General features: G+C 46.5%; 1 protein-coding gene across 9 annotated transcripts in view; it reads right to left on the bottom strand.

The window, feature by feature from the left end:
• Nucleotides 1-16,376, bottom strand: part of myo9ab (myosin IXAb) — a 232,133-nt gene that overhangs the window by 73,423 nt on the left and 142,334 nt on the right. For all 9 annotated transcript variants that reach the window (XM_031801497.1, XM_031801503.1, XM_031801502.1 and 6 more), the window contains one exon: nucleotides 4,135-4,251. In XM_031801497.1, coding sequence (XP_031657357.1) covers nucleotides 4,135-4,251 — 117 coding nt within the window. The remainder of the gene's footprint in view (nucleotides 1-4,134; nucleotides 4,252-16,376) is intronic.

The following is a 16,376-nucleotide window of genomic DNA, read 5'->3' on the forward strand; positions in this document are numbered from 1 at the left end:
AATTCGACACATACAACAACACAGAGTTACACATGGAATAAACAAAACAGTCAATAATACAGTAGAACAAAATTAAATAAAAAGTCTACATACAGTGTGTGCAAATGAGGTAAGATAAGGGAGTTAAGGCAATAAATAGGCCATGGTGGCGAAGTAATTACAATATAGCAATTAAACACTGGAATGGTAGGATGTGCAGAATATGAATGTGCAAGTAGAGATAGTGGGGAGCAAGACAAAGGAGCAAGATAAATAAATAAATAAATAAATAAATATAGTATGGGGATGAGGTAGGTAGATAGATGGTCTGTTTACAGATGAGCTATGTACAGGTGCAGTGATCTGTGAGCTGCTCTGACAGCTGGTGCTTAAAGCTAGTGAGGGAGATATGAGTCTCCAGCTTCAGAGATTTTTGCAGTTCGTTCCAGTCATTGGCAGCAGAAAACAACAAGGAAAGACGACCAAAGGAGGAATTGGCATTGAGGGTGACCAGTGAGATATACCTGCTGGGGATGTGTGCTACGAGTGGGTGCTGCTATGGTGACCAGTGAGCCGAGATAAGGCGGGGCTTTACCTAGCGTCAGACCATGTGTAATGTTTGTGTGTGTGTGTGTGTGTTTGTATGTACAGTTGAAGTCGAAAGTTAACATACACTTAGATTGGAGTCATTAAAACTCGTTTTTCAACCACTCCACAAATTTCTTGTTAACAAACTATAGTTTTGGCAAGTCGGTTAGGACATCTACTTTGTGCATGACACAAGTAATTTTTCCAACAATTGTTTACAGAGATTATTTCACTTTAAATAAACTACATACACTAAGTTGACTGTGCCTTTAAATAGGTTGGAAAATTCCAGAAGATTATGTCATGGCTTTAGAAGCTTCTGATAAGCTAATTGACATCATTTGAGTCAGTTGGAGGTGTGCCTGTGGATGTATTTCAAGGCCTACCGTCAAACTCAAAGCCTCTTTGCTTGACATCGTGGGAAAATCAGAAGAAATCACCCAAGACATCAGAAAAAAAATTGTAGACCTCCACAAGTCTGGTTCATCCTTGGGATCAATTTCCAAATTCTTGAAGGTACAACATTCATCTGTACAAACAATAGTACGCAAGTATAAACACCATGGGACCACGCAGCTGTTATACTGCTCAAGAAGGAGACGTGTTCTGTCTCCTAGAGATGAACGTACTTTGGTGCAAATCTATCCCAGAACAACAATAAAGGATCTTGTGAAGATGCTGGAGGAAACGGGTACAAAAGTATCTATATCCACAGTAAAATGTGTCCTATATCGACATAACCTGAAAGGCTGCTCAGCAAGGTAGAAGCCACTGCTCCAAAACCGCCATAAAAAAAGCAAGACTACTGTTTGCAACTGCACATGGGGACAAAGATCGTAGGTCCTCTGAAATGTCCTCTGTTCTGATAGAACTGTTTGACCATAATGACCATTGTTATGTTTGGAGGAAAAAGGGGGAGCCTTGTAAGCCGAAGAACAACATCCCAACCGTGAAGCACAGGGGTAGCAGCATCATGTTGTGGGGGTGCTTTGCTGCAGGAGGGAGTGGTGCACTTCACAAAATAGATGGCATCATGAGGCAGGAAAATTATGTGGATATATTAAAGCAACATCTCAAGACATCAGTCAGGAAGTTAAAGCTTGGTCGCAAATTGGTCTTCCAAATGGACAATGACCCCAAGCATACTTACAAAGTTGTGGCAAATTGGTTTAAAGGGCAACAAAGTCAAGGTATTGGAGTGGCCATCACAAAGCCCTGACCTCAATCCTATAGAACATTTGTGGACAGAACTGAAAAAGCATGTGCGAGCAAGGAGGCCTATAAACCTGACTCAGTTACATGAGCTCTGTCAGGAGGAATGGGCCAAAATTCACCCAACTTATTGTGAGAAGCTTGTGGAAGACTATCCAAAACGTTTGACCAAAGTTTAAAAAATTTAAAGGCAATGCTGCCAAATACTAATTGAGTGTTTTTAAACTTCTGACCCACGGGGAATGTGATGAAAGAAATAAAAGCTGAAATAAATAATTTTGTCTACTATTATTCTGACATTTCACATTCTTAAAATAAACCTTTTATAACTAGGGGGCAGTATTTTCATTTTTGGATAAAAAACATTCCCATTTTAAACAAGATATTTTGTCACAAAGATGCTCGACTATGCATATAATTGACAGCTTTGGAACAAAAACACTCTGACGTTTCCAAAACTGCAAAGATATTGAACTGATGTTACAGGCGAAACCCAGATAAAAATCCAATCAGGAAGTGCTGCATTTTTTGAAACCGCCTCATGCCAATGACTCCTTATATGGCTGTGAATGAGCTACGAATGAGCTTAGGCTTCTACGTATTCCCCAAGGTGTCTACAGCATTGTGACCACTTTTTACGCATTTATGTTGAAGAATAGCCGTAAGGGACCACATTTAGGAAGTGGTCACATGATGGCTCTGGCAGAAAATCTTGCGTAAAGTTTTTTCCAATCGCTTCTTATGAGAAACCAATTGTCCCGACGGATATATTATCGAATATATATGTGGAAAACACCTTGAGGATTTATTCTAAACAACGTTTGCCATGTTTCTGTCGATATTATGGAGCTAATTTTGAAAAAAGTTTGGCATTGTAGTGACTGCATTTTCCGGTCGATTTCTCAGCCAAACGTGAAGAACAAACGGAACAAACATATTGTTTTTATTTGAGATTCTTCAAATAGCCACCCTTTGCCTTTGACAGCTTTGCACACTCGTGGAATTCTCTCAACCAGCTTCACGAGGTAGTCACCTGGAATGCATTTCAACTAACAGGTGTGCCTTGTTAAAGTTAATTTGTGTTATTTATTTATTTTCTTAATGTGTTTGAGCCAATCAGTTGTGTTGTGACAAGGTAGGGGGGTATACTGAAGCCCTATTTGGTAAAAGCCATATTATGGTAAGAACAGCTCAAATAAGCAAAGAGAAACGACAGTCCATCATTACTTTCAGACATGAAGGTCAGTCAATCTGGAAAATTTCAAGAACTCTGAAAGCGCAATCGCAAAAACCATCAAGCACTATGATGAAACTGGCTCTCATGAGGACCACCACAGGAATGGAAGACCCAGAGTTACCTCTGCTGCAAAGGATACGTTCATTAGAGTTACCGGCCTCAGAAGTTGCAGCCAAGATAAATTCTTCAGAGTTCAAGTAACAGACACATCTCAACATCAACATCAACTGTTCAGAGGATACTGCGTGAATCAGGCCTTCATGGTTGAACTGCTGCAAAGAAACCACCATAAAAGGACACCAATAAGAAGAAGAGACTTGCTTGGGCCAAGAAACACGAGCAATGGACATTAGACTGGTGGAAATTATTCCTTTTGTCTGGAGTCCAAATTGGAGATTTTTGGTTCCAATCACTGTGTCTTTGTGAGACACGGTGTGGGTGAACGTATGTTCTCTGCATGTGTGGTTCCCACCGTGAAGCATGGAGGAGGAGGTGTTCTGGTGTGGTGCTGCTTTGCAGGTGACACTGTCTGTGATTTATTTTGAATTCAAGGCACACTTAACCAGCATGGCTACCACAGTATTCTGCAGCAATACACCATCCCATATGGTTTGGGTTTAGTGGGACTATCATTTGTTTTTCAACAGGACAATGACGCAACTCACCTCCAGACTGTGTAAGGGCTATTTGACCAAGAAGGAGAGTGATGGAGTGCTGCATCAAATGACCTGGCCTCCACAATTACCCGACCTCAACCCAACTGAGATGGTTTGGGATGAGTTGGACTTCAAAGTGAAGGAAAAGCAGCCAACAAGTGCTCAGCATATGTGGGAACTCCTTCAAGACTGTTGGAAAATAATTCCAGGTGAAGCTATTTGAGAGAATGCCAAGAGTGTGCAAAACTGTCATCAAGGCAAAGGGTGATTATTTGAAGAATTTCAAATATAAAATATATTTTGATTTGTTTAACACAATTTTGGTTCTATATGTGATATTTCATAGTGTTGATGTCTTCACTATTATTCTACAATGTAGAAAATAGTAAAAAAATCAAGAAAAACACTTGAATGAGTAGGTGTTCTAAAACTTTTGACCGGTAGTGTAGGTCTAAATCCTACCTTGGCACTGTCCTCCAGGTCTTTGTTGTTGAGCAGGGCATGGTTGGTCCTGAAGACGATCCAGTCAAACAGGGCGCTATACAGGGATTTGGCCATGGAGTCCCGCACGGTGCCAGCCTACTCACACAGAGACAATCATGACACAAGAACACAAGAACACAAGGGCTTATCCTCAGGTCAACCCCCCCCCCCCCCCTCCCCTTCACAAACACACACAATACTCTCCCCTCTTGATCTTGAGCTGTACAGACTGACTATAGGACGATATAAAAACACAATGTCGTTCAAATCCTTACACAATGTAGATTAGGTGCAACAATGGAAAACATCTCCATAAAATAATCTGCCGTACTCTTCACAACACACCAAATTAATCCAGACAGAAATAGAGGTGTGTGTGAGCATCTGTAACATATTATTTACGTATGTTATTGTCCCAGATGTTTCTCCCTTCTTAAAGTGCTTGCTAATCTTCCTGCACAGCATGTGGTTTTACAGAGATTTAATACTGCACAAGGTTAATCAGACATGCAAGGGCAAACCCTCAAAGGCTATAACTGCAGCACGACGAAACAAAACTACTGTACCGTATCCTTCTTTCTCCTGATCTGTTTATCTAGGCTTATCTATCTCTCGTCTAATATATTTGTATTTCCATCAAGTCTGTGTGTCAGTCTGTGTGTGTGTGTGCGTGCGTCAGTCTGTGTGTGTGTGTGTGTCTGTGTGTGTGTGCGTCAGTCTGTGTGTGCGTGTGTCTGTGTGTGTGTGCGTGTGTCTGTGTGTGCGTGTGTGTGCGTGTGTGTGCGTCAGTCTGTGTGTGCGTGTGTGTGCGTGTGTGTGCGTCAGTCTGTGTGTGCGTGTGTGTGCGTGTGTGTGCGTCAGTCTGTGTGTGCGTGTGTGTGCGTGTGTGTGCGTCAGTCTGTGTGTGCGTGTGTGTGCGTGTGTGTGCGTCAGTCTGTGTGTGCGTGTGTGTGCGTGTGTGTGCGTCAGTCTGTGTGTGCGTGTGTGTGTGCGTGCGTCTGTGCGTGCGTGCGTCTGTGCATCTGTGCGTGTGTGCGTGCGTGCGTCTGTGCATCTGTGCGTGTGTGCGTGCGTGCGTGCGTCTGTGCGTGCGTGCGTGCGTCAGTCTGTGCGTGCGTGCGTGCGTGCGTCAGTCTGTGCGTGCGTGCGTGCGTGCGTCAGTCTGTGCGTGCGTGCGTGCGTGCGTCAGTCTGTGCGTGCGTGCGTGCGTCAGTCTGTGCGTGCGTGCGTCAGTCTGTGCGTGCTGCGTGCGTGCGTCAGTCTGTGCGTGCGTGCGTGCGTGCGTCAGTCTGTGCGTGCGTGCGTGCGTGCGTCAGTCTGTGCGTGCGTGCGTGCGTGCGTCAGTCTGTGCGTGCGTGCGTGCGTGCGTCAGTCTGTGCGTGCGTGCGTGCGTGCGTCAGTCTGTGCGTGCGTGCGTGCGTGCGTCAGTCTGTGCGTGCGTGCGTGCGTGCGTGCGTCAGTCTGTGCGTGCGTGCGTGCGTGCGTCAGTCTGTGCGTGCGTGCGTGCGTGCGTCAGTCTGTGCGTGCGTGCGTGCGTGCGTCAGTCTGTGCGTGCGTGCGTGCGTGCGTCAGTCTGTGCGTGCGTCGTGCGTGCGTCAGTCTGTGCGTGCGTGCGTCAGTCTGTGCGTGCGTGCGTCAGTCTGTGCGTGCGTGCGTGCGTCAGTCTGTGCGTGCGTGCGTGCGTCAGTCTGTGCGTGCGTGCGTGCGTCAGTCTGTGCGTGCGTGCGTGCGTCAGTCTGTGCGTGCGTGCGTGCGTCAGTCTGTGCGTGCGTGCGTGCGTCAGTCTGTGCGTGCGTGCGTGCGTCAGTCTGTGCGTGCGTGCGTGCGTCAGTCTGTGCGTGCGTGCGTCAGTCTGTGCGTGCGTGCGTCAGTCTGTGCGTGCGTGCGTCAGTCTGTGCGTGCGTGCGTGCGTCAGTCTGTGCGTGCGTGCGTGCGTCAGTCTGTGCGTGCGTGCGTGCGTCAGTCTGTGCGTGCGTGCGTCAGTCTGTGCGTGCGTGCGTGCGTCAGTCTGTGCGTGCGTGCGTGCGTGCGTCAGTCTGTGCGTGCGTGCGTGCGTGCGTCAGTCTGTGCGTGCGTGCGTGCGTGCGTCAGTCTGTGCGTGCGTGCGTCAGTCTGTGCGTGCGTGCGTCAGTCTGTGCGTGCGTGCGTCAGTCTGTGCGTGCGTGCGTCAGTCTGTGCGTGCGTGCGTGCGTGCGTCAGTCTGTGCGTGCGTGCGTGCGTCAGTCTGTGCGTGCGTGCGTGCGTGCGTCAGTCTGTGCGTGCGTGCGTGCGTGCGTCAGTCTGTGCGTGCGTGCGTGCGTCAGTCTGTGCGTGCGTGCGTGCGTCAGTCTGTGCGTGCGTGCGTGCGTGCGTGCGTCAGTCTGTGCGTGCGTCAGTCTGTGCGTGCGTGCGTGCGTCAGTCTGTCCGTGCGTGCGTCAGTCTGTCCGTGCGTGCGTGCGTCAGTCTGTCCGTGCGTGCGTGCGTCAGTCTGTCCGTGCGTGCGTCAGTCTGTCCGTGCGCGCGTCAGTCTGTCCGTGCGCGCGTCAGTCAGTCCGTGCGCGCGTCAGTCTGTGCGCGCGTCAGTCTGTGCGTGCGTCAGTCTGTGCGTGCGTCAGTCTGTGCGTGCGTCAGTCTGTGCGCACGTGCGTCAGTCTGTGCGCGCGTGCGTCAGTCTGTGCGCGCGTGCGTCAGTCTGTGCGCGCGTGCGTCAGTCTGTGCGCGCGTGCGTCAGTCAATCTGTGCGCGTGCGTCAGTCAATCTGTGCGCGTGCGTCAGTCAATCTGTGCGCGTGCGTCAGTCAATCTGTGCGCGTGCGTCAGTCAATCTGTGCGCGTGCGTCAGTCAATCTGTGCGCGTGCGTCAGTCAATCTGTGCGCGTGCGTCAGTCAATCTGTGCGCGTGCGTCAGTCAATCTGTGCGCGTGCGTCAGTCAATCTGTGCGCGTGCGTCAGTCAATCTGTGCGCGTGCGTCAGTCAATCTGTGCGCGTGCGTCAGTCAATCTGTGCGCGTGCGTCAGTCAATCTGTGCGCGTGTGTCAGTCAATCTGTGTGCGTGTGTCAGTCAATCTGTGTGCGACAGACAAAATGAGAAAAATCACATTGTAGGATTTTAAATTAATTTCTTTGCAAATTATGGTGGAAAATAAGTATTTGGTCACCTACAAACAAGCAAGATTTCTGGCTCTCGCAGACCTGTAACTTTTTCTTTAAGAGGCTCCTCTGTCCTCCACTCGTTACCTGTATTAATGGCACCTGTTTGAACTTGTTATCAGTATAAAAGACACCTGTCCACAACCTCAAACAGTCACACTCCAAACTCCACTATGGCCAAGACCAAAGAGCTGTCAAAGGACACCAGAAACAAAATTGTAGACCTGCACCAGGCTGGGAAGACTGAATCTGCAATAGGTAAGCAGCTTGGTTTGAAGAAATCAACTGTGGGAGCAATTATTAAGAAATGGAAGACATACAAGACCACTGATAATCTCCCTCGATCTGGGGCTCCACACAAGATCTCACCCCGTGGGGTAAAAAATGATCACAAGAACGGTGAGCAAAAATCCCAGAACCACACGGGGGGACCTGGTGAATTACCTGCAGAGAGCTGGGACCAAAGTAACAAAGCCTACCATCAGTAACACACTACGCCGCCAGGGACTCAAATCCTGCAGTGCCAGACATGTCCCCCTGCTTAAGTCAGTACATGTCCATGCCCGTCTGAAGTAAGCTAGAGAGCATTTGGATGATCCAGAAGAAGATTGGTTGAATGTCATATGGTCAGGTGAAACCAAAATATAACTTTTTGGTAAAAACTCAACTCGTCGTGTTTGGAGGACAAAGAATGCTGAGTTGCATCCAAAGAACACCATACCTACTGTGAAGAATGTGGGTGGAAACATCATGCTTTGGGGCTGTTTTTCTGCAAAGGGACCAGGGCGACTGATCCGTGTAAAGGAAAGAATGAATGGGGCCATGTATCGTGAGATTTTGAGTGAAAACCTCCTTCCATCAGCAAGGGCATTGAAGATGAAACGTGGCTGGGTCTTTCAGCATGACAATGATCCCAAACACACCGCCCGGGCAACGAAGGAGTGGCTTCGTAAGAAGCATTTCTAGGTCCTGGAGTGGCCTAGCCAGTCTCCAGATCTCAACCCCATAGAAAGTCTATGGAGGGAGTTGAAAGTCCGTGTTGCCCAGCAACAGCCCTGTCCATTTGCAGTATCATTGACTCGGGGATGCTGATGCATTGTAATACCACTCTCTCTCCCAAATGCTGGGAGCACAGCCAACACCTGCTCCCTGCACTGCACCAGCTTAGCAAAGCAAAACCAAGACACACACTTAGCGTTTCTACCTTTGCACTTGGCCACAGTCAAACAAATGAACAAATAGACTATCATCAGCATTCTAACCTGATCTGTTCTTTAAAACCTCTCTAGGGTACGTGGGACGGTAGCATCCCACCTGGCCAACATCCAGTGAAATTGCAGAGCGCGAAATTCAAATATTTATATTATTATTTATATATTTTTATTTTCCAAAAGGTCGCAGTTCCATAACAAATGGTCCTTTTGTTCAATAATGTCCTTCTTTATATCCATAAAAACTCAGTTTAGCTGGCGCGCTTCAGTCAATAATCCACTTAGTTTCCCTCCATCAAAATGCATACAAAATTAATCCCAAACGTTACTAATAAACTTTTACAAACAAGTCAAACAACTTTTACAATCAAACCTTAGGTATCCTAATACGCAAATAAACGATACCTTTCTCCGTCTTAAATTGTATGTTCATTACCGGAGATAAATAAGAAAGAACGCGCTTTCCTCCACTCTCTTGGAAACACTACAGCCAAAATGGGAGCCACCTAGAAAAACTACAATTTCTCAGTCATTTTCCAAAAAATCTGCCTGAAACTCTTTCCAAAGACTGTTGACATCTAGTGAAAGCCCTAGGAACTGCAATTTGGGAGGACTTGGGCTTAAAATTATAGTACTAGCCATTGAAAATAGTGGTAAGCCGATTTTTTATTTTTTGGGGGGATGGTTTGTCCTCGGGGTTTCGCCTGCATTATCAGTTATGTTATACTCACAGACAATTATATGCATATTCTAGCTTCTGGGCCTGAGTAACAGGCAGTTTACTTTGGGCACGCTTTGCATCCAGATGTCAAAATACTGCCCCCTACCCAAGAGAGGAGAGGTTGTTCTTTCAGGAGGACACAAGAAGTGGTGCTGAGACGACGTAGAACGTGTAGCCCCTATATTGGATGCCATGCAATCACGCCTGTACGCCCTAGAAGGCTACAAAGCATAGCCTTAGGGGGTTACTTGTTTCTGAAAATCCTGTTACTGAAGGCACATCTTTAATTCGTACCTCCTATGTCCATCCGGATTGTATAATGTGTAAAGAATTCGTGAGAGATTTCTCTAAACCGGCGCCAACTGTATAACTCGGCTGGGATAGACAGCAGTAGGCTACATGGAACCGTGCCTTGCAAGTGGAGAATGAATAGGAGATGCTAACAATGCTAGCCAATATCAGTGTAACATCACAGAGGCCCAACATTGCGATACTTCCGGCAACGCTTCGCGACGCAGACTACAGGCCAGACTGGGATTTGGGAAGTCAATGGGAGAAGCGAAAGGTTCAAAAGTTCAAAAAACTGACATGATTTAATTTTTGATCAAAAACAACTTTATATCGCAGGAGTGACTTGATTTGACGGGCCTGCACATACGCAGTTCAGCGCGAGAAGACACCCGATGACTAATTCTCTGCATGAGCTTAGCTAGCCAACATCGCCTACAAGCGGGATCAGGGATTTTTTATTGGAGAAGCAGTTTCTAGGAATACTCATACTGTACTATCTTTGGTAACATGTTAGCATGCCAGCTACGTTCCTCTAATGCCTAACAATGTTAGATCGACCAACAATAGTGCAACGTTTGTTAGCATGCCAGATGACAAGTTCCTCTGGTTTTTCCACACTCCAAGCCCTGCTGTGCTACAACACTACAGCTTTAGGTGTTTTGAGATTCAGAGCCAAAGCTTTAAGTGTTTCCAGACACACAAATCCGTTTTTGGACACGTCATCGATCCATAAAAAGCAACTGACAAGATAGACGATTATTGTGCCTCGACAAGCCAAAGGGATAATATGCTCTCTACTTAAGGTGATGAAAGGCATGCTAAGCTAGGGCTATGGCTGTCATTGCAATTTTCTCAGCCGGTAACTGTCATGCAAATAAATGCTAGTCTCATGGTAATTGACGGTTAATTAACAAACATGTTTAGCCTCTCCGTGTTTCCGCGCTTAGCCTATGCGGACGCTACATGGAACATCTACATTTAAAAATAAATCAACTTAATATAGCCTAAACCATCACAATAAATTCATTATTGATTTTATGCAGGTCTATAGAAACATATGTATCATATTCTGAGTCGTCCTTATGTTAGGTACTGATCTGGCTATGCCATATGGCTGTGGGCTACACTAGTTATTTTAGCAGGTAAGCTTCGCTTATAATTCCTTTGGCATTATTTTATAGTAAGACGAATACAACTGAACATAGATTAATAAAATAGAAAGGATATTTTTCACAAATGATTTCCGAGGGAGTTTGATTCAATCATTTGAAACAGGTCCTCCTATATGCTTAATCAGAGTTATTCATGTGACTTTAGTTGGTATACAAACCTTTCGAATACCTTTCGAATACATTCTAAGGCTGCATGATGCAACTATTGATGATTTCGAAAAAGTTGCATTAAAAGGCATGAGCTTTGCTTTGTTTCTTGTGCAGGCCACACACACTTCATCAGTCTCTCATTCACAACTTGTTAATATTCTCACCCATCAGACTATTCTCAATGCAATATTGTCTTTACATATAGCCTACTAATTATGTATGGACATTTGTTTTTAAACTTAGAATGGCCCACATAAAAAAACATGTCATCCGTAGCCTGCACTCGAATAGCGAACGCGGTTACGATTATAATTCGCCAGGTAGGCTCCACCGGTTGTAAAGCGGAATAATGTGCTTCATTTTAAGAATTGAGCAATACATATAGCAGCACAAGAAATACAGTAGTGGCCAATCAAAACTCTTGTTATACACGATTGAAATACAGTAGTGGCCAGTCAAAACTCTTGTTACACACGATTGCACAATGACTGACCCAAAGAAAGTGTTCAGATGAGGCAGATACAGGACTGTTTTGCTAGCACAGACTAGAACATGTTCTGGGATTCTTCTGATGGCATTCTTCTGATGGTACACCACATCAGTCACTGGCTTCATCGATAAGTGCATCGATTAAATATGTATGAGAGCACCAGCTGTTCCGGACAAATGTGTGATCATGCTCTCCGAAGCAGATGTGAGTAAGACCTTAAAAAAAGTCAACATTCACAAGGCCGCAAGGCCAGACGGAATACCAGGACGTGTACGCCGAGCATGCGCTGACCAACTGGTAAGTGTCTTCACTGAAATGTTCAACTTGTCCCCGACTGAGTCTGTAAAACCAACATGTTTCAAGCAGACCACCATAGTGCCTGTGCCCAACAACACTAAGGTAACCTGCCTAAATGACTACCGACACGTAGCACTCACGTCTGTAGCCATAAAATGCTTTGAAAGGCTGGTCTTGGCTAACATCAACACCATTATCCCAGAAACCCTAGACACACAAATTTGCATACTGCCCCAACAGATCCACAGATGCAATCTCTATTGCACTCCACACTGCCCTTTCACACCTGGACAAAAGGTACACCTATGTGAGAGTGCTATTCATTGACTCATCACTAAGCTAAGGACCCTGGGACTAAACACCTCCCTCTGCAAATGGATCCTGCGCCGCACTCAGGTGGTACGGGTAGGTAACAACACATCCGCCACACTGATACTCAACACGGGGGCCCCTCAGGGGTGTGTGCTCAGTCCCCTCTTGTACTCCCTGTTCACTTATGACTGCATGGCCAGGCACGACTCCAAACCATCATCAAGTTTGTCAAAGACACAACAGTGGTAGGCCAGATCACCAACAACGATGAGACAGCCTACAGGGAGAAGGTCAGCGACATGGCCGTGTGGTGCCAGGACAACAACCTCTCCCTCAACGTGATCAAGACAAAGGAGATGACTACAGGAAAAGCCTGCCCCCATTCTCAGATGGGGTTGCAATGGAGCAGGTTGAGAGCTTCAAGTTCCTTGGTGTCCACATCACCAACAAACTATCATGATCCAAACACACTAAGAAAGTTAAGAATAGAGGGTACGACAAATCCTATTCCCCCTCAGGAGACTGAAAAGATTTGGCATGGGTCCTCAGATCCTCAAAAGGTTCTACAGCTGCAACATCGAGGGCATCCTATAAACTCTCCAGTAGTAGTACCAAAACATTCAAAGGCCATTATCTCAAAAGCGAGATTACAAGTTTAAACTTTCAAAGCAGAATTCCTTTCCCATCATTCCTCACATTCAGTGTATGACATACTTTGTTGTATCTCTGTGTCTCTGCTTTTATCCAATGTAAAAAACACAATTTCAAATTATGCTACATCAAATCAAACCTTATTTGCCACCTGTGCCGAATACAACAGATGTAGTAGACCTTACCGTGAAATGCTTACTTACAAGCCCTTAACCTTAACCAACAGTGCAGTTCAAGAGGAGTTAAGAAAATAAAAAGTAACAATTAAAAAGTAACAACAATAAGAATAACAAGGCTACGTACAGGGGGTACTGGTACTGAGTCAGTGTGGAGGCTATATACAGGGGGCACCGGTACTGAGTCAGTGTGGAGGCTATATACAGGGGGCACTGGTACTGAGTCAGTGTGGAGGCTATATACAGGGGGCACCGGTACTGAGTCAGTGTGGAGGCTATATACAGGGGGTAGTGGTACTGAGTCAGTGTGGAGGCTATATACAGGGGGCACCGGTACTGAGTCAGTGTGGAGGCTATATACAGGGGGCACCGGTACCGAGTCAGTGTGGAGGCTATATACAGGGGGTACTGGTACAGAGTCAGTGTGGAGGCTATATACAGGGGGTACTGGTACTGAGTCAGTGTGGAGGCTATATACAGGGGGTACTGGTACTGAGTCAGTGTGGAGGCTATATACAGGGGGCACCGGTACTGAGTCAGTGTGGAGGCTATATACAGGGGGCACTGGTACTGAGTCAGTGTGGAGGCTATATACAGGGGGTACCGGTACTGAGTCAGTGTGGAGGCTATATACAGGGGGTACTGGTACTGAGTCAGTGTGGAGGCTATATACAGGGGGCACCGGTACTGAGTCAGTGTGGAGGCTATATACAGGGGGCACCGGTACCGAGTCAGTGTGGAGGCTATATACAGGGGGTACTGGTACAGAGTCAGTGTGGAGGCTATATACAGGGGGTACTGGTACTGAGTCAGTGTGGAGGCTATATACAGGGGGTACTGGTACTGAGTCAGTGTGGAGGCTATATACAGGGGGCACCGGTACTGAGTCAGTGTGGAGGCTATATACAGGGGGTACTGGTACAGAGTCAGTGTGGAGGCTATATACAGGGGGCACCGGTACCGAGTCAGTGTGGAGGCTATATACAGGGGGCACCGGTACCGAGTCAGTGTGGAGGCTATATACAGGGGGCACCGGTACCGAGTCAGTGTGGAGGCTATATACAGGGGGCACCGGTACCGAGTCAGTGTGGAGGCTATATACAGGGGGCACCGGTACCGAGTCAGTGTGGAGGCTATATACAGGGGGTACTGGTACCGAGTCAGTGTGGAGGCTATATACAGGGGGTACTGGTACCGAGTCAGTGTGGAGGCTATATACAGGGGGTACTGGTACCGAGTCAGTGTGGAGGCTATATACAGGGGGTACTGGTACCGAGTCATGTGGAGGCTATATACAGGGGTACCGGTACCGAGTCAGTGTGGAGGCTATATACAGGGGGTACCGGTACAGAGTCAGTGTGGAGGCTATATACAGGGGGTACCGGTACAGAGTCAGTGTGGAGGCTATATACAGGGGGTACCGGTACCGAGTCAGTGTGGAGGCTATATACAGGGGGTACTGGTACCGAGTCAATGTGGAGGCTATATACAAGGGGTACCGGTACAGAGTCAGTGTGGAGGCTATATACAGGGGGCACCAGTACCGAGTCAGTGTGCGGGGCTATAGGTTAGTTGAGGTAATTTGTACATGTAGGTAGGGGTGAAATGACTATGCATTAATAATAAACAGCGAGTAGCAGCAGTGTACAAAAGGGAGGGGGAGGGGGTCAATGTAAATTGTCCGGTGGCAATTTTATTAATTGTTCAGCAGTCTTATGGCTTGGGGGTAGAAGCTTTTGAGGAGCCTTTTGGTCCTAGACTTGCACTCCGGTACCCGCTTGCCATGCGGTCGCAGAGAAAACAGTCTACAACTTGGGTGACTGGAGAGTTTGACAATTTTATGGGCTTTCTTCTGACACTGCAAATTACATAGGTCCTAGAAGGCAGGAAGCTTGGTCCCAGTGATATACTGGGCCGTTCGCACTACCCTGTGTAGCGCTTTACGGTCAGATGCCGAGTAGTTGCAACCGGTCAGCATGCTCTCGATGGTGCAGCTGTAGAACCTTTTGAACCTTTTGAGGATCTGGGGACCCATGCCAAATCTTTCCAACCTCCTGAGGGGGAAAAGGTTTTGTCGTGCCCTCTTCACGACTGTCTTGGTATGTTTGGACCATGATAGTTTGTTGGTGATGTGGACACCAAGGAACTTGAAACTCTCGACCCTCTCCACTACAGCCCCGTCAATGTTAATGGGGGCCTGTTCTGCCCACCTTTTCCTGTAGTCCACGATCAGCTCTTTTGTCTTGCTCACATTGAGGGAGAGGTTGTTGTCCTGGCACCACACAAGACTGAATCAAGGTGGTCATTCACCTATAGGCTACGCTTACAGTTATTTGGCCACTTTAGTTGTGATTCAAACCTTATCAAAACATATAGGCCTATGGACTAGGCTACATGATGCATGCGGCTATGAAAATGAATGCTCTGTCTCTCTCTCCATCAGACTATTCTCAATTTAATCTAGTCTTTACATATACTAAATAATATATGTGTGAAATTAGTTTTGATTGCGAATGGGCCATTATCATGCACCTGTCGGAAGTCGGGCAGGGGAAAAAAAAGACGTCATCCTTATGCACTTGAATAGCGAACGGAGGATGCTTTTCCCGCGGTTCATTTTCATGCCAGCCAGGTAGGCTATACTCCGGTTGTAAAGTGAAGCAATGTGCTCAATACGAACAAAGATAAGAAAATAAACATGTAAGCCTAGAGGAAACTGATGGGATTCTCCTATTTTTAATAGAGGCCATCATTCTGTTTTCTCACGCAATTACATAGCATAGTCTACAGAAATCTTGCAAAACACTTATTTCATTCCATACATCACCCAGCTACGAGAAATTGGCTCTCGCAATGAGGTGATCCTATTCTGATCAAACTCTGAATGACAGGGCTCTCATGAAGTGTTTGATATTCGAACGCATTTGCATTAATGCCAGAGTGATTTAAGGGACAATAGAGCGCCGAGTACCAGGCGATTAGCGACTGGCAGTTAGCATGTTCGGTAGGCTATTAATGGACCGTCGGAGCACGGTCTTGGAGAAGTCCAGTTACCGGGACTCAACGGTCACGTGGAATTTGACTGCGGTCATGACTCGCGACTGCCGTTGTGGAGGTAATACGGTAACCGTAACAGCCCTATGCTAAACTATTATAATAGGAGTGTTATGGAAGGGGAATGGCATTTAAGTCTGGTTAGCTGTGGCTGGTCAGACACAGGTCTGTGCTGTTACTGGAGGCATGTCCAACAATACTCCACATGGCAGAGAATTATGTCCGTTAGGCTTACATACTACACATTTGAACTTTGTTATGAACCATAAGTAATCTTGCGTGCCCCTGAACGCAACCTTAATGTACAGTAGAGTGTCAGCAGGCAGGTACGTGTGTTTAAAACCGATTCGACTAGGTCGAGGAGAGCACAAATTTATGAGGAAGTAAAAATGTGATACACATTTCTATTAAACTGACTAATGTGTTGTGCCCCTGAACGCACCCTTAATGTACAGTGATACACAACACATTTCTATTAAACGGACTAATGTGTTGTGTCCCTGAACGCACCCTTAATGTACAGTGATACACAACACATTTCTATTAAACTGACTAATGTGTTGTGC

Source organism: Oncorhynchus kisutch, linkage group LG22 (assembly GCF_002021735.2).
Source record: "Oncorhynchus kisutch isolate 150728-3 linkage group LG22, Okis_V2, whole genome shotgun sequence".
Taxonomy (NCBI): domain Eukaryota; kingdom Metazoa; phylum Chordata; class Actinopteri; order Salmoniformes; family Salmonidae; genus Oncorhynchus; species Oncorhynchus kisutch.